Source organism: Oncorhynchus nerka, linkage group LG10 (assembly GCF_034236695.1).
Source record: "Oncorhynchus nerka isolate Pitt River linkage group LG10, Oner_Uvic_2.0, whole genome shotgun sequence".
NCBI classification, from domain to species: Eukaryota; Metazoa; Chordata; class Actinopteri; order Salmoniformes; family Salmonidae; genus Oncorhynchus; species Oncorhynchus nerka.
This window is the reverse complement of record NC_088405.1, coordinates 83,686,111-83,712,503: the sequence shown is the minus strand read 5'-3', so window position 1 is coordinate 83,712,503 and position 26,393 is coordinate 83,686,111. Positions and strand designations below refer to the sequence as shown.

At 45.4% G+C, this 26,393-nt stretch overlaps 1 protein-coding gene across 4 annotated transcripts; it reads right to left on the bottom strand.

The window, feature by feature from the left end:
• Positions 1-243: 243 nt before the first annotated feature.
• Positions 244-25,216, bottom strand: LOC115136128 (myotonin-protein kinase-like). 4 transcript variants are annotated; one of them, XM_065023847.1, is made up of 15 exons: positions 23,900-25,216; positions 16,117-16,208; positions 15,947-16,030; positions 11,050-11,145; positions 10,693-10,841; positions 10,192-10,285; positions 9,732-9,929; positions 8,973-9,221; positions 8,697-8,776; positions 8,465-8,561; positions 7,656-7,825; positions 3,787-3,884; positions 1,481-1,533; positions 750-824; positions 244-364 (listed from the first exon to the last, which is right to left on the bottom strand). In XM_065023847.1, exons 1-15 carry the CDS (start codon positions 24,066-24,068, stop codon positions 263-265), a joined length of 1,806 nt encoding a protein of 601 aa, XP_064879919.1. In that variant the 5' UTR covers positions 24,069-25,216; the 3' UTR covers positions 244-262. The 4 variants fall into 4 exon arrangements, 2 of the variants coding, with proteins under 2 accessions (XP_064879919.1, XP_064879921.1); XR_010464937.1 differs by having other exon boundaries at positions 341-364; positions 750-934; XM_065023849.1 differs by lacking the exon at positions 1,481-1,533 and having other exon boundaries at positions 252-364; positions 23,900-25,214.
• Between the last annotated feature and the right edge of the window lie 1,177 nt (positions 25,217-26,393).

The following is a 26,393-nucleotide window of genomic DNA, read 5'->3' as shown; positions in this document are numbered from 1 at the left end:
GGTACTGTAATAGGACTCTGTGGTGGATGCAGAGCAGCATCATGCTGCTGCCTCTCCAGTGTGTTCTGTCCACTTCACGTTAAGCCCATTTCATCCCCACCCTTCATCCCTCCAGCCATGTGGTGCTCCTGTCCTGTTAGCCGAGGGGGTGTTTGGGGGAAGGGAGCAGCTGTAGCGTAGGGGGTGACACATCTGGGTCGCCCCTCGATCCCAAGAGGGGAGGTAGCTAAACCAAGAGGGGGTGGGGTGGGGGGGGGGGGGTTCAGGAGATCTCAGTACAGCAGTGTCTGTCCCAGGCTTGGAGATCTCCCCCCTCCGCACACACCAACAAGTAGGACTCACTCCTCTCCTGTGGCCAGCGCATCTGAGAGAGAGGGAGACAGAGGAGGAGAGGGAAGGGAGGGAGAGGGTGAGAGGAAGATAGAGAAGGAGAGGGAGGGAGGGGAGCATGAAGGGGGAGAGATGGGAGACAGAGAGAGAGAGAGAGAGTATAAAGGGGGAGAGGTAGAGAAAGAAAGGTGGAGCCATTGTGGGAAGGAGGGGGAGATAGAGCAACAGTGCAAAGAGAGAGAGATTCAGTCATACAGTCATTTCTTCATCAAGTATATGGGTGTGTCAAATGGCACCCTATTCCCTATACTTTAGACCAGACCCCTGTTGTCCCTGGTCAAAAGTGCACTAAATAGGGAATTAGGGTATAATTTGGGACAAAAGCATAATTTCCAGTCCTCATGTTTCAAATCTCCTACCCTGTGAAACAGCAGCAGGTGGCGGTGGAGAGGGATCACCAGCGGGTAGTGACAGGCAGGGGGCGATTTCTTCCCCTGAAACACACTCACAGTCACGAACTGAACAGGATTGCAGGCCAGGGTACAGATGCAGTCTTTTTTTTGTGCGAGTCACAGCACAGCACAGCACAGCTTGCCGCACTCGCCTGGGTCAAAATCCGTGAGAGAAAGGCAGACACAAAATAATTTCATTGGCCCTGGGCATGACGAGGACTCGTTATTTCAGATTAATGCAGTGAAATATATTTCGCCAGGCGAGTGTGGCATGCTGTGCTGTGACGTGCCCAAAAAAGACGCTTTATTTGGATAGTACAGTTATTCACTAACTCTCGCCCTACCCCTAACACTAGCTGTAGATCAGCAAGGCGTATAGACCGGCAAGTTGTAAACCATCTATAGAGGACTATCCAAATAAAGTGGGACCCATTGCAGGAGCAGAAATATGGGCTGAGTGTGAGTGGGGTAAGACCTTGTTATGCTTTATTTGCACTACCTCTATATCCACATGGAAATGTACACACATTCTCTTTATATACCCCAAATAAGGCCGATGTTAGTTGCTAAAACAAGATGTTTCCCAAATGACCAAGCAGACAGCCAAATAGGTTGTTTGTTTGCCCTCAGAAAGCCTTTGATCATCTCAGAAAGAGAGAGAGAGAGAGGGAGAGAGAGAGAAAGAGAGTAAGTCTTACATCGTCCAGACAGTGTGCAGGCAGAGAAAGAGACGACGGGCAGACACGCAGTTCTGTGATTGGAGAAGAGAGAGGTACATTAGAACAGCCCAAGGATGGGTTTCCTAAAAGCATCGTAGCACTAAGATCATCTTAATTCCATTGAAACTAAAGGGACGAACGATGATCTTAGTCCTACAATGCTTTTGGGAAACCTAGCCCAAGAGAGCAGGGGCCTGTTCAGGAGGGTGAAAAGTTACAGGAATGTTCAGATAGAAATATATTGTGTAGAACAGATATGGTTGTCTGTCACCCAGAATTGGGGATTAGCTCTATCGTGTCAGCCCAGCTAGCACATAATGTTCTGAGAACCATACTGTATGTTTCTTAGCGCTTGGTGAGAGCGTGGTTTTCCTATTGTTATTTTGCAGAAAACCTTCCCACAACATTCTGGGAATGGTGCACGATACCCAGCTAGCACATAACGTTCTGAGAACCATATGTTTCTTAGGTGGGAATTTCTGTACATCAGCATAACAATTTATACGGGTTTCCTCATGGTTCTATTTAAAGTCATGTTCTCAGAACATCAGGAAAACATTCCATATAAATTACAAGAAAACATATACATTCTGCTCTCAGCATCAACAAAACTATATCCTCTATCTTGTATGCTCAGGTGTGTTGGCCACGCCCACTAATTGGCCACATTTGGCCACATCTTGATGAGTGCTTGTTTCCTTTGAAATGGGGTCTGTTTGAATAGACTAAAATGAACATGGCATGCTAGCTCCATCCTGGTGGCGCAGTGGACTAATTCCATGGATAGAGAACAGAAGATCATTGGTTCAAATTTCACTGATGCTGAGCCACAATAAAAATACATGTGTTTGCATGATTAATGCCTTAGGACACATGGAAATTAATTTGCTATCTGTACTTGAAGTTCAAAACAGTGTTATTAAAAGTCTTATTGAAACATGTTCTCAGAATATTATTTAATTACCTTGAAATAACGTATAATTTCCGTTCTCAGAACTTTAATGAAATCTTTCAGGGAAAGTAGTAAAACGTTCTCAGAACCTCCCTACAACCCAAAAATGAACATTCCCAGAACAGGCAAATTGTTTATTTCCGTTCTCAGAATGCTTTAAAAACATTCAGTTTTACCTGTCAGGAAACATATGACTTCGTTCCCAGAACCAATAGGAAACCAAAAACTTAAGTTTACACAACTTCCAAGGAGCCAAATAGCTGGGAGTTCTATTCCTCATGACATTTCTATCTGCAGCATTCCTCAATGTTTGCCTACTGAACGTGGCCCAGGACTGAGTAGCTACACTTGTAGGAAACTGTTTTGGGTGGGTGCACTGCTGACGAGCCAGCTGTGAAAGTCACAACAACAACAAAAACGTAAACAATTTCAGCAGCAGTGATTGCGTGAGTGAATGGGTGTGTGGAAGTGAGAGAGAGAAAGAGAGAATGTGATGAAAATGGAGTGATTGGAAAGGGCGTGAGGCTTTGCCAGTGTTTCTTGGAAACTTTTTAAAAGTATAGTACGTAGATATGTTTATTATTTCATTAACAATGTTGTTTCCCCTTTAAACAAGCTAGCCGGTCCTGTTTATCTGCTTGTCAACAGCGCCTGTCATTTGGTCCAATCTGGGAGTTGGAGTCCTCTAAGGGACTGAATGCATCCAGCCCTCCATCCATCCATTAGAAACCTACCATGAAGGAGACCCCCAAACACTGCATCTTTAAAAGGCTCATTATGCTGTATTGATTTATAGAGAGGGAGGGCCAATGGCTGCATACCAGGCCTATTCTTAGATGGGGTATTTATGGTTCTGTTCTGGCCAAGGGCTCCAACATAAGCAGATGCTGCTTGGTGCTCCTGCTATAAAACACAATTTTTTCACAGTATGTGGCTCATATGGTCTGGAAATCCTACCATATCACATTTGTGTTGTTAGACACTGTTGCCTGTGAAGAGATGCTATAGCACTTATAGATGTCTATAGGATGAGGTAATGCTGCTACACAATTCCAGGGTTGTGTTCACAAGGCATCAAATGTATGAACATGTTTTGAAAAAGGGAGGGAATAGCTGGATTCTTCCAATAAGAAAAGCTCATTTTAGTTTTCCGTTGCAAAACGGGTTTAAAAGTTTTCAGTTGTGTACTTTTATGAACACAACACAACCTTCAGGTCAAAAGTTCAAAATGGTTGGAAAAGAAACCAAAGGAAGGATGATAGAACAGGCAATGATTCAAGTATGAGGGTTTTTTGAAGAGGAGATGAGAAGGGATGAGTGCTGGGTCCCTTGCCTGTCTCCTTGGGGGACTTCAGGCCCTGGATCTCCCCTCTCAGTCTCTCCATCTCTTTCTCCAGCTCTCCATTCCTCTTCTCTGCCTCTTGCAGCCGCCTACGTAGATGATTGGATAAGATCAGCTTTGAATACAATGGCTCTGGTATTGGCTATGAATACTCACCTAAATATCAAAAGGCATCATTACATTATAGCTTTATTAGCTACATATAATGTACAGTGGGTTGGGAAAGTATTCACCCCCTTTGGCATTTTCCCGATTTTGTCGCCCTTACAACCTGGAATTTAAATAGATTTTTTGGGGGGTTTGTACAATTTCATTTACACAACATGCCTACCACTTTGAAGATGCTAAATATTTTTTTATTGTGAAACAAACAAGAAATAAGACAGAAAAACAGAAAACTTGAGGGTGCATAACTATTCACCCCCCCCAAAGTCAATACTTTGTAGAGACACCTTTTGCAGCAATTACAGCTGCAAGTCTCTTGGGGTATGTCTCTATAAGCTTGGCACATCTAGCCACAGGGATTTTTGCCCATTCTTCAAGGCAAAACTGCTCCAGATCCTTCAAGTTTGATGGGTTCCGCTGGTGTACAGCAATCTTTAAGTCATACCACAGACTCTCAATTGGATTAAGGTCTGGGCTTTGACTAGGCCATTCCAAGACATTTAAATGTGTCCCCTTAAACCACTCAAGTGTCGCTTTAGCAGTATGCTTAGGGTCATTGTCCTGCTGGAAGGTGAACCTCCGTCCCAGTCTCAAATCTCTGGATGACTGAAACAGGTTTCCCTCAAGAATTTTCCTGTATTTAGTGCCATCCATCATTCCTTCAATTCTGACCAGTTTCCCAGTCCCTGCCAATGAAAAACATCCCCACACCATGATGCTGCCACCACCATGCTTCACTGATGGTGTTCTCGGAGTGATGAGAGGTGTTAGGTTTTTTTCTTTAAGCAATGGCTTTTTTCTGGCCACTCTTCTGTAAAGTCCAGCTCTGTGGAGTGTGTGGCTTAAAGTGGTCCTATGGACAGATACTCCAATCTCAGCTGTGGCGCTTTGCAGCTCTTTCAGGGTTATCTTTGGTCTCTTTGTTGCCTCTCTGATTAATGCCCTCCTTGCCTGGTCCGTGAGTTTTGGTGGGCAGCCCTGTCTTGGCAGGTTTGTTGTGGTGCCATTTTCTTCCCATTTTTTAATGGATTTAATGGTGCTCCGTGGGATGTTAAAAGTTTCTGATATTTTTTTGTAACCCAACCCTGTTCTGCACTTCTCCACAACTTTGTCCGTGACATGTTTGTTGAGCTCCGTGGGCTTCATGGTGCCACTTGCTTGGTGGTGCCCCTTGCTTAGTGGCCTTTCAGAACAGGTGTTTCTATACTAAGATCATGTGACAGATCATGTGACACTTAGATTGCACACAGGTGGACTTTATGTAACTAATTATGTGACTTCTTAAGGTAATTGGTTGCACCAGATCTTATTTTACCCCTATTACCAGCCTGTTCAACCTCTCTTTCATATCGTCTGAGATCCCCAAGGATTGGAAAGCTGCCGCAGTCATCCCCCTCTTCAAAGGGGGAGACACCCTGGACCCAAACTGCTATAGACCTATATCCATCCTGCCCTGCCTATCTAAGGTCTTCGAAAGCCAAGTCAACAAACAGGTCACTGACCATCTCGAATCCCACCGTACCTTCTCCGCTGTGCAATCTGGTTTCCGAGCCGGTCACGGGTGCACCTCAGCCACGCTCAAGGTACTAAACGATATCATTACCGCCATCGATAAAAGACAGTACTGTGCAGCCGTCTTCATCGACCTCGCCAAGGCTTTCGACTCTGTCAATCACCATATTCTTATCGGCAGACTCAATAGCCTCGGTTTCTCGGATGACTGCCTTGCCTGGTTCACCAATTACTTTGCAGACAGAGTTCAGTGTGTCAAATCGGAGGGCATGCTGTCCGGTCCTCTGGCAGTCTCTATGGGGGTGCCACAGGGTTCAATTCTCGGGCCGACTCTTTTCTCTGTATATATCAATGATGTTGCTCTTGCTGCGGGCGATTCCCTGATCCACCTCTACGCAGACGACACCATTCTATATACTTTCAGCCCGTCATTGGACACTGTGCTATCTAACCTCCAAACGAGCTTCAATGCCATACAGCACTCCTTCCGTGGCCTCCAACTGCTCTTAAACGCGAGTAAAACCAAATGCATGCTTTTCAACCGATCGCTGCCTCCACCCGCATGCCCGACTAGCATCACCACCCTGGATGGTTCCGACCTTGAATATGTGGACATCTATAAGTACCTAGGTGTCTGGCTAGACTGCAAACTCTCCTTCCAGACTCACATCAAACATCTCCAATCGAAAATCAAATCAAGAGTCGGCTTTCTATTCCGCAACAAAGCCTCCTTCACTCACGCCGCTAAGCTTACCCTAGTAAAACTGACTATCCTACCGATCCTCGATTTCAGCGATGTCATCTACAAAATGGCTTCCAACACTCTACTCAGCAAACTGGATGCAGTCTATCATAGTGCCATCCGTTTTGTCACCAAAGCACCTTATACCACCCACCACTGCGACTTGTATGCTCTAGTCGGCTGGCCCTCGCTACATATTCGTCGCCAGACCCACTGGCTCCAGGTCATCTACAAGTCCATGCTAGGTAAAGCTCCGCCTTATCTCAGTTCACTGGTCACGATGGCAACACCCATCCGTAGCACACGCTCCAGCAGGTGTATCTCACTGATCATCCCTAAAGCCAACACCTCATTTGGCCGCCTTTCGTTCCAGTACTCTGCTGCCTGTGACTGGAACGAACTGCAAAAATCGCTGAAGTTGGAGACTTTTATCTCCCTCACCAACTTCAAACATCAGCTATCCGAGCAGCTAACCGATCGCTGCAGCTGTACATAGTCTATTGGTAAATAGCCCACCCATTTTCACCTACCTCATTCCCATACTGTTTTTATACTGTTTTTTAAATTTATTTATTTACTTTTCTGCTCTTTTGCACACCAATATCTCTACCTGTACATGACCATCTGATCATTTATCACCCCAGTGTTAATCTGCAAAATTGTATTATTCGCCTACCTCCTCATGCCTTTTGCACACATTGTATATAGACTGCCCATTTTTTTTCTACTGTGTTATTGACTTGTTAATTGTTTATTCCATGTGTAACTCTGTGTTGTCTGTTCACACTGCTATGCTTTATCTTGGCCAGGTCGCAGTTGCAAATGAGAACTTGTTCTCAACTAGCCTACCTGGTTAAATAAAGGTGAAAAAAAATTTTTTTAGGGAATTCGTAGCAGAGGGGGGAAAAATTGGCACGCACCACTTTTCCATTTTTTTTTTTTGAGAATATTTTGAAACAAGTCATTTTTTAAATTTCGCTTCACCAAGTTTGGACTATTTTGTGTATGTCCATTACATGAAATCCAAATAAAAATCCATTTAAATTACAGGTTGTAATGCAACAAAATAGTAAAAAATTTGCAAAGCTACCCATTTGTCTACTGAGTCTGTCAAGTATGAAAGGAAAAGGTGAGGGAGACTCATTTTTAGCAGTAGAGCAATACTGAAATAAAAGCATAGGCCCCATATCTACCTGTGTGTGCCTAACAATGTTTGTACTTCTGCCATGTTGTGCTGCTGCCGTATTATGTTGTTGTCTTAGGTCTCTCTTTATGTATTGTTGTCGTGTGTCTTGTCATGATGTATTTTTTGCCTCTTGGTAGGCCGTCATTGTAAATAAAATGTGTTCTTAATTGACTTACCTGGTTAAATAAAGGTTAAAAAAGGTTACCAAAAAAATGTATATGTGTATCTGCCTATCTCACTCAGGAGTGATCTAACCTATGCAGATCCTCATCAAGTACTGAATTCTGGTCGTTCTCCTCCTCTTCCTCCTCTGTTGTGGTGTGAGTCGACTCTGCAGTACCCTGCTCCAAGGCTAGGGGGAGCTCAAGCAGGGCAGGCAGGTTGTCAGGCGTGGTCAGGACATCTCTGAGCTGCCACATCTGACTCTGAAAGCCCACAGCACCCCTCTCAGTGTTAGACATACACCGCCGGATAAAGGTTAACATTGTGTAGCCCTCAGCATCAGTGGAGGCTGCTGAGGGGAGAGCACAGGTTATGCTGAGCACACCTTAATTGGGGAGGACGGGCTCATAATCATGGCTGGAACAGAGCTAATGGAATGGCATCAAACCATGTGTTGGCATCAAACCATGGCATCAAACCATACCATTCCACCTATTCTGCTCCAGCCATTACCACGAGCCCATCCTCCCCAATTAAGGTGCCACCAACCACCTGTACTCAGCATAACCTAATCTAGCAGCCGTTAGTATTTATTGCGTGCCTAACTTTGACGTATGCCACAAAACACATTCAAGATGTTGCTAGCTCAGGAAGAACTAAGCATTTTTGTCACAGCTTAATGACACATGAAATGAGGAAAGCACTTAGCGTTCCTGCATAAATAAATGGACATATATGTGTAACAGGGTGGGAGTCCCAACCTACAGCTAACTAGCTAGTGGTTCCACATCGCTTACCCGACTACTCAAATTGTCCTTAGTAGCCAATCTAGCAGTTAGCATTCTAGTCTTGATTGTTAAAAAGTAACTCAGCTAGTTGTTAGGTGTGGATGGTCAACCTACAAGCTTATCCTGGAAATTGAAGCTTGGCAACCCAAGGTGTCGCTGGTGGTCAATCTCCATCATGATGTCACGACTGCGATCCAAGGCACCTGTCTGTCTGTAAGAGATACAAAAAAAAACAGAAAGAACAAAAGACAAAGAAAACATTATAACTGTGTTGATATAGTTTTGTATGATACCCCATTAATTTGGGGTACTTTGATACTGAGACAGTATATGATATGAATGTGACCTTGTAGCTGTGTAGGAGTAGCCAACGAAAGCCAGGTGAACTCCGATAGGGGCCTTGTCCATAACATCACTCAGTGTTTCCTGTAGAACACAAGACAGCATTACAAATAGAGTGCTTTATATGTTTATATGTTATCTGCTATATTTGCTTTTCAGGCTTGCTTCTGGAGCCATGTAATATTCTGTGGAGTCCCTAAAGGCTCTGTATTAGACTCCGTTACATTTAAATGGATCGTATATAGATTGTAGATTGCATATTGACTTTTCGGATTAATACCATTTCACTGAGGCAGTCATCTAACACATCAAAGTTGGAGGTGTCAGTGGCGTTGGAGACTTCAGGTTGGAAGGGTGCTGGAAGTTCATGCAGGGAGCCCCAGTCTAGTCCACAGAAGAAGGGGTGGGCCCTGAAGTCCCCAGAACCCCTGGCCCCCATACGATCCTCCCTCTCACAGATTAGCCCCATGATGAGGGAACGGGCCTCATCTGAAACCTCGGGGCCAGACGGGGGGAACTCAAAGTGCTCCTGGGGGGACATAATGGTTGGTTCCTCTTAGTTCTTCAGAGTTCTTTAGGTTTGAGCTCAATATATACCTCTTTGCACTCCTTGCAGATGTATAAGAAAATGGTCTCAAAGATCACTATGGTCCAATCCCAAATTGACCCCTAAACCCTACACCCTATGCACTTTAAAAATATATATATATAAAAAAAAAATGTTTTTTACCGCCCTATGCACTTGCAGAGATCTGATCGGTTTTGACAGGTGTAAGCAATATTATAATAGCTCTAGGAAGCTATGTGGAAGTTTCACCATACTGCTTGTACTAATTGAATTCTCTAATATCTCCACAAGTGTAGGGTTTAGGGGTAGATTTGGGATTGTAGTTCTTGTTCGACATCCTTCCCTCTTCGTATTTCCTATAACTTTTTGCACTGATATCTACAGAAACATATGGAAAATGTTCTGATGACCCTCAACATGTTCTCTTGATCAATCTGTAAGACTAGTTTCTGTATAAAGTCATCATCGTACCTGGAAGTTCATGATCTTGGCGTAGGTCTCAGAGATGGAGTCTGCGTAGAAGGGTGTGGTCCCCTGCAGCATCTCGTAGGCACAGACCCCCAGGGCCCACCAGTCACACTCAGGGCCGTAGCCTCCCCCTCCCTCCACCGCACGCAGGATCTCTGGGGACAGGTAGTCGGGTGTGCCCACCGCCAGGGAAGAGTACACCTGCAAATACACAGACACATGTCAAGGCACACAAATGCATTTACAAAAGTTAGAATTCTATCTTCGGGATAGCTCCCTGAGCATTTACAAAAGTTAGAATTCTATCCTCGGGTTAGCTCCCCGAGCCTTGGCTTTAGCTCAAAGGGCTTACACAACCTTGTGACTCACAGTAGACCCAGGTTCGATACCCACTCTGTTACTTTTGCACAACAGTATTGTGGAGTGAATTGTGAGTATTTTGTGGCCCTTTGGGGTCTCTCACCATGCCATCCTCCTGGACCCTCAGACAGGAACCAAAGTCCCCCAGCCTGACATGGCCCTCCGCCGTCAGCATGATGTTGTCAGGTTTGATGTCCCTGCAAAGGGGAGAGTGAAGGATGCAAATCTGACTATGCACATTCACAGGTCTGAACATTATTCTTACTGTTCCCAGGTCATCTATATGAGATTTCATAGCTAACGTACCCATGGTTCGTGGAACCCTAGACTCAGAACTTGCGGTGCATGGACCAAAATGAAACCATTAGATGACGTAGACAGTCCACACTCTATTATGCTTATTTATTCATGCATTCCAGAGTCAACAGACATTCTTTGAACCTCTCTTGTAGGTCCTCCAAAGTAAGGAACAATGTTCCCTGTTTTCTGAGAACACTTCTTCCAGAAAAATGACTGTTTACAGAACATTACGGCGGTATTCTAGGAACACCACAAATTGTTTGCTGGAGGTTGTCATGTTGCCAGGTGTCTCTGACCAACTAACCTGTGCACATAGCCCATCCTGTGGATGGAGTCGATCGCCATGACCATCTCAGCCAAGTAGAACTGGGCCATGTCCTCAGGGATACGGTCGCCAAACTTACTGAGCAGGGTCAACAGGTCACCACCCACGTAGTAGTCCATCACCAGGTACTGAGAGAGAGAGCGAGAGTGAGCGAGAGAGAGAGATAGAGAGATGTGAAGAAGAAAAAAATAAGAGAAAGAAAGATTCAATTATTATCCCTTGGTGTATTTCAAGGGAAAGCAACTGAGGGAAGTGACTGAATCACACCAGGTAGACTGCAGCCAGATGTGAAGGCTGAAATGACCCTGATGTTAGCGATTTGTCACTAATACCCACCAGGTAATTGTCATCCTGGAAGGCATAGTGCAGCTCTGTGATCCACCTTCGATCACCCTTCAGCAGAACCTCTCTCTCCTCCTGGTAACAAGCTGTCTACAGGACAGAAACACAAAGACACAACACAGAGAGACAGATGGCCTCACATCCCAGCTTGGTTCCTTGGAAGTTGTGGGAACATACGTTTTTGGTATCCCGTTGGTTCTGGGAATGAAGCCATAAGTTTCCTGACATGTTAAACGGAACGTTCTGAGAACGGTAGTGACATTTTTTCCTGTTTTGGGTTCGTTCCTTTTTGGGTTGCAGGGAGGTTCTGAGAACATTTTACTATGGTTTCCTGAAAGTTTTCCTGGGAGGCTTTATTAATGTTCTGTGAACAGAAATTATATCTTATTTGAAGGTAATTAACCCTCTATGGCATGACTTTTTATTTTTTTTGGTAAAAAATATTTTACCCAATTTTTTTTTGGGGGGGGGGGGCTTGGGGGTCCCTGATAATATATCTATCATAAAATTTGTCGTCTATTCCCCCTGGGTTATTGTTTGAATCAGTGTTTCCCTTTTTGACAAAAGCACACTCTGATTTCCAATTCTGTATGGAACCTCAGGAAGCAGTTGCTGGTGGATGTGAAACAGAGGTGGACATCACATTTCTGACACTTGGCTTTTGGTGTACCTGTGCAACCTGGTACCTTGCATCTCCCCTTCTTTTCAACCAGACTCATCCAGTGGGCTGTGGCATCCAGGCGCACATTAGGGACTGGAATTGGAGCAGGGGTCCTTTCCTCCTCTTACTCACCAGCAATTGTGGAACTGGGACGACCTTTCTTGCACTCCAGACTCTTTCCACTTTTGCATAGGCCTTCAGCGATGTATGACTTGAAGGTATACAGCTTCATTTGTTCCTTCTTTCTCATGCCTGTGTCTTCACAATCTCTTCAGTAGAGCAGCCAGGTGGTCATGATGATCATATCCAGGAAGTGGAACACCAGCCGGGGGTACCACTTCTTTGCTCTGATTTTGTTCCGGTACAGTGCACTCAGTGAGTCAAGCAGATCCACCCCACCAATATCCTTGTTGTATTCTTTCACCACAGCAGGGCAGGGGACTTTGGTGATCATCTTTCGCTTGAGATCCCACCTGTCAACCTCAGTTTTGTTTTGATGGCCTCCCTTCTATTCAGTATCATGGTGTCAGCAACTTGGGACACTCGGCAGACTTTGTTCCAAAACATGCGGGTGCCTGGTAAAGCAAACAACGACATGTATACCATAATACTCAGGAACTGCTCCAATTCTTTTGTTGTGAGGTTAAGGGGCTTGTTTGACAGGCCTACAATAACTTCCAGAATGTCTTCAGTGAAAAACTGCTTGAAGTACTGGAGGGGGACATGATATCATCAGATCTTGAAAGCAGGCCCTGCCATTCTGGGTAAGCATTGAAGTATGCATTGTTGGGAGTTCTCCACCGGGGTAGGCGTGGAACATCAACCTCTGCTACCTCTTCATCCTCAGACTCAGTCTCATTGTCAACAGACAGGCATTCTCCTTTAAAAAATAAAGCAGGAAGCACACATTTGAATGTGTCATATACCCTTCTTCATCCACTAATGCACGCGCACACACACACACACATGCATGCACACGCACACATTACTTTGCTGACTGATCCCTAACTGACCCCTGACCTCCTAACTGTCTGTAAAACCTGATTCCGGGATCTACTCTTCCTGACTCTCCTCAAGCTCATGGTCCTCACTGTCAGAGGGAATGACCCTAACTGCTCGATGATGTACCTTCCGCCCATAAAATGTTCTTGTGTCCATTTCCTGTAAGTATCAGTAGATAGTAAAGTAAAAACATTGACCATGGTCATAATTATGCATCCAAGCACATCTCCACAATTTAGCATGATATGGCCTGAACAAAAGTGGTCTAACTGCACAATGTTGCCCTGAGGCAACGAACCAAAAAACACTGTTTTAGTATAAAAATAAATAAAAAATAAGTATTTAAACAATCAAACATACTTCTTTACATACTCATGCACATGCATATATTAAAAAAAAAAGTTATTTCAATTTAAACATGTTAAAAAGTGATTTTATCTTACCAATTGGTAGCAATGTGTCCCATGCAGCTTTGCTTTCTGAAAGGACTGCTCCACCCCAGACAAAAGGCCACACTCACTTCAGCCCCTCATTTCATAGGACACAGACATGTCCGGCGATATTATATATATACGCTGCTCAAAAAAATAAAGGGAACACTAAAATAACACATCCTAGATCTGAATTAATGAAATATTCTTATTAAATACTTTTTTCTTTACATAGTTGAATGTGCTGACAACAAAATCACACAAAAATGATCAATGGAAATCAAATTTATCAACCCATGAAGGTCTGGATTTGGAGTGATACAAAATTAAAGTGGAAAACCACACTACAGGCTGATCCAACTTTGATGTAATGTCCTTAAAATAAGTCAAAATGAGGCTCAGTAGTGTGTGTGGCCTACACGTGCCGGTATGACCTCCCTACAACGCCTGGGCATGCTCCTGATGAGGTGGCAGATGGTCTCCTGAGGGATCTCCTCCCAGACCTGGACTAAAGCATCCGCCAACTCCTGGACAGTCTGTGGTGCAATGTGGCGTTGGTGGATGGAGCGAAACATGATGTCCCAGATGTGCTCAATTGGATTCAGGTCTGGGGAACGGGCGGGCCAGTCCATAGCATCAATGCCTTCCTCTTGCAGGAACTGCTGACACACTCCAGCCACATGAGGTCTAGCATTGTCTTGCATTAGGAGGAACCCAGGGCCAACCGCAACAGCATATGGTCTCACAAGGGGTCTGAGGATCTCATCTCGGTACCTAATGGCAGTCAGGCTACCTCTGGCAGTCAGGCTACCTCATGGAGGGCTGTGCGGCCCCCCAAAGAAATGCCACCCCACACCATGACTGACCCACCGCCAAACCGGTCATGCTGGAGGATGTTGCAGGCAGCAGAACGTTCTCCACGGCGTCTCCAGACTCTGTCACATGTGCTCAGTGTGAACCTGCTTTCATCTGTGAAGAGCACAGGGCGCCAGTGGCAAATTTGCCAATCTTGCTGTTCTCTGGCAAATGCCAAACGTCCTGCACGGTGTTGGGCTGTAAGCACAACCCTCACCTGTGGACGTCGGGCCCTCATACCACCCTCACGGAGTCCGTTTCTGACCGTTTGAGCAGACACATGCACATTTGTGGCCTGCTAGAGGTCATTTTGCAGGGCTCTGGCAGTGCTCCTCCTGCTCCTCCTTGCACAAAGGCGGAGGTAGTGGTCCTGCTGTTGGGTTGTTGCCCTCCTATGGCCTCCTCCACGTCTCCTGATGTACTGGCCTGTCTCCTGGTAGCGCCTCCATGCTCTGGACACTACGCTGACAGACACAGCAAACCTTCTTGCCACAGCTCGCATTGATGTGCCATCCTGGATGAGCTGCACTACCTGAGCCACTTGTGTGGGTTGTAGACTCCATCTCATGCTACCACTAGAGTGAAAGCACCGCCAGCATTCAAAAGTGACCAAAACATCAGCCAGGAAGCATAGGAACTGAGAAGTGGTCTGTGGTCACCACCTGCAGAACCACTCCTTTATTGGGGGTGTCTTGCTAATTGCCTATAATTTCCACCTGTTGTCTATTCCATTTGCACAACAGCATGTGAAATTTATTGTCAATCAGTGTTGCTTCCTAAGTGGACAGTTTGATTTCACAGAAGTGTGATTGACTTGGAGTTACATTGTGTTGTTTAAGTGTTCCCTTTATTTTTTTGAGCAGTGTATATATATATATATATATACATATATTTAAAAAAATATTATCAAAAAGGGGTGCTGTGAGGTACAAAAAGATAGTTTGTTACCATGCCATAGAAAGTTAAATAACATTCTGAGAACAATATGATTTTTAATAACACTGCTTGCGTTAACTGTTTTGATCTCCAGCCATATATAGCAAATTCATTTCCATGTGTCCTAAGGCAGTGTTTCCCAACCCTGGTCCTCGAGCACCCTCAACAGTACACAGTTTTTTGTGGCCCTTGACAAACACACCTCAGGGAACCATCTGAGAGCAGTACTTTAAATAGAACTATAAGGAAACGTTACTCTAAAGTACTGAAATTCCCTCAGAAAAAACTTTCTTAATGTTCTCGGAACTATTTCAGAACATTCCCAATGTCAAACCAGTTGGAGAACGTTCCTAGAACATTACTAAAAATGTAATCAAGTGTAACCATATTTGAACTTTTAGGATATGTTCTGTTAAAGTAATGAAACACCAAGAAAATAAAGTTATTTTAATGTCTTTAAATTTGCTGAGAATTTTCCAAAGCCAAGCAACTATCCTGCACCATTTCTATAAAGTTGTGGGAAGGTTGTATTGCAAAATAACCATAGGACAACATTCTCAAAACGTTATGTGCTAGCTGGGATGTTGTTTTACAGTAGACGCAAGAAGCAACAAAGAATTTGGTTCTAATACAAAATGTATCCGTTGTTATGTGAATAGTAAAACCCACTCAGGACAGACATTATGTTAATGTCTAGTTTCAAATTACATTTGATTGAGTTGTCAATGAATGTGAATTCAACATGAAAACAAGAAACATTTGAACCATGTCATTATACTTAGCTTTAAAATGCTAAAATATTGTTACTTACACCAGATAAGTGCAGTGAAACGTGTTGTTTTATAGGGTAGACCATCGCTTAAAATTTCTTTATGTTGATTTTTGCAAATCCAATCAGTTTTCCATGTTGATTCAATGTCATCACACTTATTTTTTTTGTAGTTGAAACGGCGTTGGTTCAACCAGTTTGTGCCCAGTGGGAAGGTTCCTGTGTGTGTGTGTTTACCTCTCCTCGCTTCAGCATGTCCCACTTATTCATAATCTTCAGCGCGTACACTTGCTGTGTGCTACGCATCCTCGCCACAGCCACCTATAAATACAGCAACACACACGTTACCACGGAGATAAGATTCAATTGTCCAAAGTGCACCTTGACTTTTGGCGGCGTCCTCTCACCTCACTGAAGGTCCCTCGACCAATCACCTTCAAGATGTGGAAGTCATCCCTCTTGATGCGTGTCTTCTTCACCTGCCTCACCAGGGGCTCCGCTGTGATTGGAGGAGAGAGGACAGAGAGGCTGTTGATTTCACGAGAAAAGACATGGAAAGCGGGTGTTTGAAAATAAATAAATTCTAACTAGGGTCAACCTTTGTATGGAGAATATATTTGCTACACTCACATCCTCCAAAAGCAGGCCTGACAAGCCTGGAGTAAGGACTAGATCTAGACACTGTGCTTGTTTATGTAGATGGTCCTCATCACACACACACACACACACTGTTAACAAGAAGACCTCCGGGCATCCTGGCAAAAGCTGTCTGTTTCCTTTAACCTTTCAAACAAACACTTCCAAGTGTCATGGGTCACCAGCCTCCTCTGAAATACAACCCAGAAACAGCCAAAACACACGCATGTGTATTTTTGTGTGTGGTTGGAGAGACTGTGGATCAGATGGTAGAGCATGAAATTTGCAATGCCAGAATCGTGCGCTCGATTCCTGCTAGACCACCACGCTAAAAATGTATGCTCATATGACAGTATTAAGCAGCCAGATCCCCTTTAAGGCACTGGTGTTCTGAAATAGTCTAAGAGTGTGTCTAAGAATAGCTGCCACCGTTTAATACTTTTTTAAGGCAAGTTTTCCAGCCCCTTGGTTTTCTTTTTTTCTTCACTCCCTTCTCCTGTGGGGAGGAATGCGAGCGAGACCAAGGCAACAGTATAAACTGTTTTAGTGGGGAGAGAGAGAGGGGAAGAGAGAGAGAAAGATTGAGAGAGAGAGAGAGAGAGAGAGAGAGAGGAAAAGAGAAATGGAGAGAAGGTTCCAGACCCACTCAGCCTTTCAGGCATCTTGTAGAAACAACCAAATATTTTGGCTTCCTTGATTGTGTCCCAAATGGCTCCCTATTCCCTATATAGTGCCCATAGAGCTTTAGTCAAAAGTAGTGCACTATGTAAGGAATAGGGTGCCATTTGGGATGCAGAATAAAATTCCTTTATAGACTTCTAGAATGGAGCGATGTACTTGTGCACAGCGGCTGTTGCGACTGGCATGTGACTGTAGATTTGGGGAATCTGTCCAGGATTTTCATCAGGACCAATACCAACAACGTGGACAGCCAATATTGAGGCTGTACAAAACCATCTCTTTAGCTCATAGCAATGCTTTGGAACACCCAAGAACAGTGGATCTTAATACTTCGCATGTGGTGACCCATATAAAAACGTTTTAATTGGACTCTCAACACATTTCTTGCGACTCTCCAGATGAATAAGGCAATTTCTGCAACCCAGCCATCAGACCTGGGTTCAAATCCTTTAAGCATTTGCTTTAGCCAGCCTAGAGTACCGGATTGGCGTTGTTTGCACATTTGGGACAATTGTATTGGTTCCAATGTGCCAGGCAAGCTTAATCAAAAGCAGTGTAGGAACCCACCAGCCTCTCTCTACATGTCAGAGAATGACTCCAGGGTGAAGTTTCACTTGGACGCTGATCTTGCGTCAGTTTAGCATTTTCCTCACTAATGGTTAAGGTTAGGATTGTGGGAGGGGGAGCTGATCCTAGATCTGTACCTAAGGGAAACTTCACCCGGGAGTGTCAGCAGGACATGCTTGGTTGATGAGAGATGATGATTGTAAAACCACAGGAGAGGATATGGGGTCAGAAATCACAATTCTTCCTTTCCACCCATCCTGCCCAGCTGTATTCCCCTTCACACACACACACACACACACACACACACACACACACACACACACACACACACACACACACACACACACATCACACACACACCACACCACACCCACTGGTTGACAGAAAACAGGGCCTGATGGAAAGTATGGTATGGGGTGGGGTGGGGTGGGGGGACGCTGAGAGTCTTTCCTCTCCTCTGCTTTCCCGCCTGTGTTGTTTACCCTAGTCCTTTAGTGATGGAACAGTGCCAACCAGCCCAACCAGCGCACAGTGCCAACCAGCCCAACCAGCGCACAGCCTCATAAATGGACATGTCTTTCCTCCAGGGAGATGGAAAGAGACAGAGAGAGGAAAAGAGAGAGAAAGACAGAGGGGGAGGGGGGGGGGGGGGGGGGGTCATGCCTGTTGCTATTTTTCTGTTTAACTTTTTTATGGAGGTAAATATTCTCAAAAAGTTGAAAGATACAAGTAGAGGAACTGACTTGTCAAGGTTGGGTCATATCAGGTTAACCCTCTAGTTAAGGTTGGGTCATATCAGGTTAACCCTCTAGTTAAGGTTGGGTCACATCAGGTTAACCATCTAGTCAAGGTTGGGCCACATCAGGTTAACCCTCTAGTCAAGGTTGGGCCACATCAGGTTAACCCTCTAGTCAAGGTTGGGCCACATCAGGTTAACCATCTAGTCAAGGTTGGGCCACATCAGGTTAACCCTCTAGTCAAGGTTGGGCCACATCAGGTTAACCCTCTAGTCAAGGTTGGGCCACATCAGGTTAACCCTCTAGTCAAGGTTGGGCCACATCAGGTTAACCCTCTAGTCAAGGTTGGGCCACATCAGGTAAACCCTCTAGGCAAGGTTGGGCCACATCAGGTTAACCATCTAGTCAAGGTTGGGCCACATCAGGTTAACCCTCTAGTCAAGGTTGGGCCACATCAGGTTAACCCTCTAGTCAAGGTTGGGCCACATCAGGTTAACCCTCTAGTCAAGATTGGGCCACATCAGGTAAACCCTCTAGTCAACCATCAGGTAAACCCTCTAGTCAAGGTTGGGCCACATCAGGTTAACCCTCTAGTCAAGGTTGGGCCACATCAGGTTAACCCTCTAGTCAAGGTTGGGCCACATCAGGTTAACCCTCTAGTCAAGGTTGGGCCACATCAGGTTAACCCTCTAGTCAAGGTTGGGCCACATCAGGTAAACCCTCTAGTCAAGGTTGGGCCACATCAGGTTAACCCTCTAGTCAAGGTTGGGCCACATCAGGTTAACCCTCTAGTCAAGGTTGGGCCACATCAGGTTAACCCTCTAGTCAAGGTTGGGCCACATCAGGTTAACCCTCTAGTCAAGGTTGGGCCACATCAGGTTAACCCTCTAGTCAAGGTTGGGCCACATCAGGTAAACCCTCTAGTCAAGGTTGGGCCACATCAGGTTAACCCTCTAGTCAAGGTTGGGCCACATCAGGTTAACCCTCTAGTCAAGGTTGGGCCACATCAGGTTAACCCTCTAGTCAAGGTTGGGCCACATCAGGTTAACCCTCTAGTCAAGGTTGGGCCACATCAGGTTAACCCTCTAGTCAAGGTTGGGCCACATCAGGTAAACCCTCTAGTCAAGGTTGGGCCACATCAGGTTAACCCTCTAGTCAAGGTTGGGCCACATCAGGTTAACCCTCTAGTCAAGGTTGGGCCACATCAGGTTAACCATCTAGTCAAGGTTGGGCCACATCAGGTTAACCCTCTAGTCAAGGTTGGGCCACATCAGGTTAACCCTCTAGTCAAGGTTGGGCCACATCAGGTTAACCCTCTAGAGTCTGGAGTGACAGATGGGTAAGTTAGGTGACTTTTTTACAGCATCCACACAGCATCATTTGACTTTTGCAGAATCTATGCACCCCCTCCTCTATTTGGCATCTTATAACAAAGATCTTGATTTTTAGGGAGATGGTATAATAATGCAAAATATTCATGCGAAATACCAATATCATACAGAGGATAAGGAACTATCCCAGGTTGAATACTCATAACTCCTCTGTAGCTGCTGACACATGATCATTCCATGATATCCCACTGGGCACAAACATCAGTTCAGCGTCTATTTTTGATTTACATTTGGTTGAGTTGTCAACTAACATGAATTCAACGTGAAATCAACCAAAAATGTCACAATGACATTGGATTTAGGTAAAAATTTGGGTGAAAATAATATAAAATTCCCTTACGGGGATTACTTTTTGCAAATACAATCAGTTTCCACGTTGATTCAGCGTCATCACAAATATATATTTTTTAAATGACGTCGAAACAACGTTGATTCAACCATTTTCTCCCAGTGCGTAATACATTTGTGGACAACTCTGGCTTTGCATCCTCAAAGCGGGAGAAATTATGTTATGTGTTTTCCCTCTCCTTACATGCGGTCTATACACTGAAAGGTCAAAATAAGAAATTAGACTCTAGTCCTCTTGAACTACGTGCCAACAGTACCGGACACTTGTTTTACGGCAGCGAAAAGGTCTGAAAGTAGAAAAGGAGAATATTGCAGACACTGCTTGTTTCTGAGCATGTTGACTCTGGACATGTCCCCATCGAACACTCATCCTGTTGTTAAGGCCATGTAGGGAGTGACCAGACCAGACCAAACCCTACACAGAGAGAGATAAAGAGAGAGAGAGATGGGGGTAGGGAGTGACCAGACCAGACCAAACCCTACACAGAGAGAGATAAAGAGAGAGATAGAGAGAGAGATGGGGGTAGGGAGTGACCAGACCAGACCAAACCCTACACACAGAGAGATAAAGAGAGATAAAGAGAGATAAAGAGAGAGATAGAGAGAGAGATGGGGGTAGGGGGTGACCAGACCAGACCAAACCCTACACAGAGAGAGATAGAGAGAGAGAGAGAGAGATGGGGGTAGGGGGTGACCAGACCAGACCAAACCCTACACAGAGAGAGATAAAGAGAGAGATAGAGAGAGAGAGAGATGGGGGTAGGGAGTGACCAGACCAGACCAAACCCTACACAGAGAGAGATAAAGAGAGAGAAGAGAGAGAGAGATGGGGGTAGGGAGTGACCAGACCAGACCAAACCCTACACAGAGAGAGATAAAGAGATAGAGAGAGAGAGAGAGATGGGGGTAGGGAGTGACCAGACCAGACCAAACCCTACACAGAGAGAGATAAAGAGAGAGAGAGAGAGAGATGGGGGTAGGGAGTGACCAGACCAGACCAAACCCTACACACAGATAAAGAGAGATAAAGAGAGAGAGAGGGAGAGAGAAGAGAGAGAGAGAGAGAGAGAGAGAGAGAGAGAGAGAGAGAGAGAGAGAGAGAGAGAGATGGGGGTAGGGGGTGACCAGACCAGAACAAACCCTACAGAGAGAGAGAGAGAGAGAGAGAGAGAGATGGGGGTAGGGGGTGACCAGACCAGAACAAACCCTACACAGAGAGAGAGAGAAAGAGAGAGAGAGAGAGAGAGAGAGAGATGGGGGTAGGGGTGACCAGACCAGACCAAACCCTACACAGAGAGAGATAAAGAGAGAGAGAGATGGGGGTAGGGAGTGACCAGACCAGACCAAACCCTACACAGAGAGAGAGAGAGAGAGAGAGAGAGAGAGATGGGGGTAGGGAGTGACCAGACCAGACCAAACCCTACACAGAGAGAGATAAAGAGAGAGATAGAGAGAGAGAGAGAGAGAGAGAGATGGGGGGTAGGGGGTGAAAGAGGGAGAGAAGGGCACACACAGATACAGACCGACAGATTCAGAGACAGAAAGAGACAGACGGACGGACAGACAGACTGGTGCTGGTTTGATCCTTGCTGACTGTGTTAAGCGGTTTGATCCTTGCTGACTGTGTTAAGCGGAGTTGAATGGAGATCTAACCTGCTCAGCCTAATCTAAGCTACCCTGCTGCATCACTGGTCATCCTTCCACATCTAACACTGTAATCACAGGAGGTTGGTGGCATCTTAATTGGGGAGGACGGGCTCGTGATAATGACTGGAGCAGAATAAGTGGAATGGTATCAAATACATCATACACATGGTTTGCAGGTGTTTAATGCCATTCCATGTGCTCTGTTCCAACCATTATTATGAGCCGTCCTCCCCTCAGCAGCCTCCTGTGACTGGCATGTACCCTCATCCCACAGCGAGCCTGGACACATGCTCAGACCAAAATAGGAACCTCCATCACTGTGACATTTGATAGCCCTTGGACACTGGACCAAATCGCACACACACGGAAGCATGCGGACCCACACACACACAAACACCCAATTTTGTGTGCACGCACACACACACACACACACACACACACACACACACACACACACACACACACACACACATTTATGAAGTATTTTGAAATACTGTACACTGAAAGTTAATTCAAAAGAGCACAGGAGAAATCAAGTCTACTGTAAGCACTGATCTGACATGGCATAGACTAGTGGAGGCGATGCGGTGGAACCCTTTCCAACAGTGTCAGATCAGTGATTACTGCAAGGTAGGGAGGAGGAACATTGTATATACTGTGATATGTATTGCCATATGTGGACTCATTCACCATATGTTACAGCATACAGTATGTCTGACTTAGTTGAGAGTTCATTGGCTTGGGTGACAAAAGCCAGAGAGATGGAGAGAGAAGACGGAGACGGAGACAGAATTGGAGGATAAAGGTTGAAGGGTTGAAAAGAGCGGCGAGAAGATGTGAGGAGTTCTTGTCACATAGTCCAACAGAGAAGCCAATGTTCCCAATAAAACAGGTTAGTAGCTTAAGGGGCAGTCAGTCAACAGTCCTGTCATTTCCTACTGTACAGTGTGTGTGTGTGTGTGTGTGTGTGTGCGTTAAGACTGACACCAGCTGAATTATCCCGGGGGCTCATGAGGACTGGCAGAGGGTTACCAGAGGGGTGTTGGCTTGTACAACCTTGTTTCTGCACTGCACTCTTCTACTATGAGGACAGTTTAGAATACACTTTATATTATACAATGTGGTACAGTGCTAATTGAAATACAGTCACCAACAACAAACACATGCTGAGCACACTGTGCTCTATGTTCACGACACAGCCCATTGCAATACAACACTGCATACACATCATTGCAAGATGGTTGTATGATGTCTGGATGGGAGTTGTTGGATGAAGTGAAATCATTGCGGCTATTTTTGATCTGAAAGTGAGAACGCACACACACACAAGCACTCACTCACTCACTCACTCACTCACTCACTCACTCACTCACTCACACACACACACACACACACACACACACACACACACACACACACACACACACACACACACACACACACACACACACACACACACACACACAACACTCAACCCCTACACACACAACCCTTGAACCCCCCACAAACAGCCCTCGCCCCAACACACACCCCTTCATCCCCCAACACACCCCTACGCCCCATACAAAGAGCCGTATGAGCAATGATGGAGCAATGCAGTCATCATACCATGCAGTACGTCTGTGTGTGTGTCATTGCCCTGTGAAACACAGTCCAGAGACCTCTCCTCCCATGTACACCCGCCATAAAGGGAGAAGAGAACCTGTGTGGTGTGTGTCACTGGGTTGCTATGTCTCATATGCACATTTCAACGTTTCCAGACAGACTGACAGGAGGACGGGACTGAATAATGACTCATGGGGGTGTTGTGATTTTGTGAAAACACAATGTGACAATCCAGGTACAAAAGAGTGTTTCTATCTTGTCTTCCTTTTGCATCATTGCAAGAAATGTGTTTTCTTTCAAATACTTTAGGTGTTCTTAATTTAGTTTACATGGAGCAAAGAAACCAATGGAAAATACCAAAAGTGCAACTCCACACATTAGGCCTGCCGGATAAGCATATTCAAACACAGGAAGGTTTTAGACCCTCAACAGTAAATAGACATGGAAGATAATACACACACACACACACACACACACACACACACACACACACACACACACACACACACACACACACACACACACACACACACACACACACACACACAGAGTAAAGCTTTTCCAAGTAAGACACTGACCCCATTGTAGGAAGCTCGAGACGTACTTCTCTCTGGCAAGGGGTAACGAGTGGAACTCTTGGTACACCCCCACTAGCAGGTCCAACAGTGTCTGCAGTCCAACCGGCCCTGGGGCCTGGAGTTCCAACAGCAGTAGGTCTGAGTCACGAGGTCCCGGGCCCGCCGACATGCTGTTCAGCACAGGAGGGCCTGGGTTCAGCGGTGCTGCGACTCCCTGGAGTCCATGGAGACTGGTGGCTGGTTCTGGAGTGGAGCTCTTCTAGCCACTGTCCCCTGTTTGTTTCACACCGGGGCTTCCTATAGTTTACAGTGCCTCCCCGCTCTCTCTCTTCCTCCCTGTCTCTGTCACTCTCTCTTTCTCCCTCCCTCTCTCTCTCTCTCGATCCGGCTATCCTTGCTCTGTGCCCCTTGCAACTCCCCTGTCATCTGTCAGTCCTTCACTCTGTACAGTGTGTGTATTTGTGTTTGTGTGTGTGTGGGGGGGGGGGGGTTGTGTGTGACTGCTGGGGGCTGTCACTTTGTCTGTCTGTCTGTCTGTCTGTCTGTCTGTCTGTCTGTCTGTCTCTCTGTCTCTCTGTCTCTCTGTCTCTCCGCCCCCTTATTCTTCTCTCCCCGTGACTCTACAGTGTCTGTTAAGCATGCAGTTACTCCGACTCTAACTCCAGCCCTTTTTTGGTGCGTCCCTTCTCTCCCTCTCCTTCTTTCTCTCTCTCTCTCCTTCTGTCCATATGCAGTGTCTGCAATATTACAGCAGATGGAGGATTGTGTTAATGTGTAAAAAAGATTGTCTCAATTTTTTCCTCCAAGTGACTTTTTGCTTTGTAATCTCCGTCTCCCGTCCTCCTCACATGTCAATTCTTCCGTCCTTCTAAAACTTCAAAGTTCAAAATATTCCACCTCTTTCACAGAATTGTATCTCCATTTTCTAGAACTGTATGTGGTCAAACCAAAACATACACTACTCTGTACCTCAGGTACATGCTTTATGGTCTCCTCAAATCTCACTACAGTTACAGAACTGTCCACGGTCCATGAGATATTTCGGTCCCTCAACCTTTTGCAGACCCTCCATCTCACCTCTCTCTCTCCTTCTGTCTCCACAGCCCTCCTCCCTACCTTCTTCATGCACTCTTTTCAGGGGCACAGTGGTTGTCCACTTCTCTTTTCCAGCTCACTGGCTCTGAAAATCCTCAACTCACACAGTCTGTCCACCCGTTTATTCTCTCTGCCTGTCTGTCCTTCTCTTCTCCCCCGGTGTCTGTCGCTCATTGTTTGTCTGTTAAGCTTTCCTCCCTCTCACGTTCTCTCTCTCTCCTCCCAACTTTTCTGTTTTGATTTCTCCAGTGAACTGTCCCCTTCCTCTACTTCTCTGTTTATAAATACATCACTGCTCCTGCCTCCCTCCCTTCAAATCAGCCTCTCTTTTCCTTTTCTTGTCTCTCTATTTTATTTGAATGTTTCATTGTTTTCATTACACATCCTGCAGAAAGCATGCTTTATGCTGACGTATACTTACTGCTATTATAAACTGGTTACCAACTTAGTTAGAGCAGTAAAAATACATGTTTTGTCATACCTGTGGTATATTGTCTGATATACCGCGGCTTTCAGCCAATCAGCATTCAGGACTCGAACAACCCAGATTATAATTCAATACGGTGTTCATTTAAACTCCATATTGATAAGTGTGTTTTGAATTGTGTTTGTGTGGGTACACACTTGCATATTGTGCCTCTCAGGGCTGGGTGTCTCAGGCTCTGCACACTCCTGGATTGCATCCTTCCTGGCAGATCGCTCCTAACAGGTGACGTGGAGAGGATCTGTGTCTGGACCACGTACTCGTACTACTGGTGTCCCCCAGGGCTAGGCCCTCTCCTCTTCTCTCTATACACCAAGTCACTAGGCTCTGTCATATCCTCATACGGTCTCTCCTGTCATTGCTATGCGATGACACTCAACTACTTTTCTCCTTCCCCCCTTCTGACACCCAGGTGGTGACACGCCTCTCTGCGAGCCTGACAGATATCTCAGCTTGGATCTCACCTAAAGCTCACCCTTGACAAGACGGAGCTGCTCTTCCTCCTGGAGAAGGCCTGCCCGCTCCAAGACCTCTCCATCACGGTTGACAACTTCACAGTGTCCTCTTCCCAGAGTGCAAAGAACCTTGGCGTGACCCTGGACAACACCACTGAGTGTTAATTTAACTCCTGAATCAACACTAGAAATGTTACACCGGAAAATCAACACTAGGTAACACTGGTCAATTTGCTGTGTAGATGTGTGTGCATATAGAGCGTGCATGAGCCTGCGTGTGTTCCTGTATGCACTGTACATGCATTTCTGTCTTTTGTTGGTGCACATCTATACTGAACAAAAATTTAAACACAACATGCAACACTTTCAACGATTTTCCCGAGTTACAGTTCCTCTAAGGAAATGAGTCAATTGAAATAAATTCATTAGGCCCTAACCTATGGATTTCACATGACTGGGC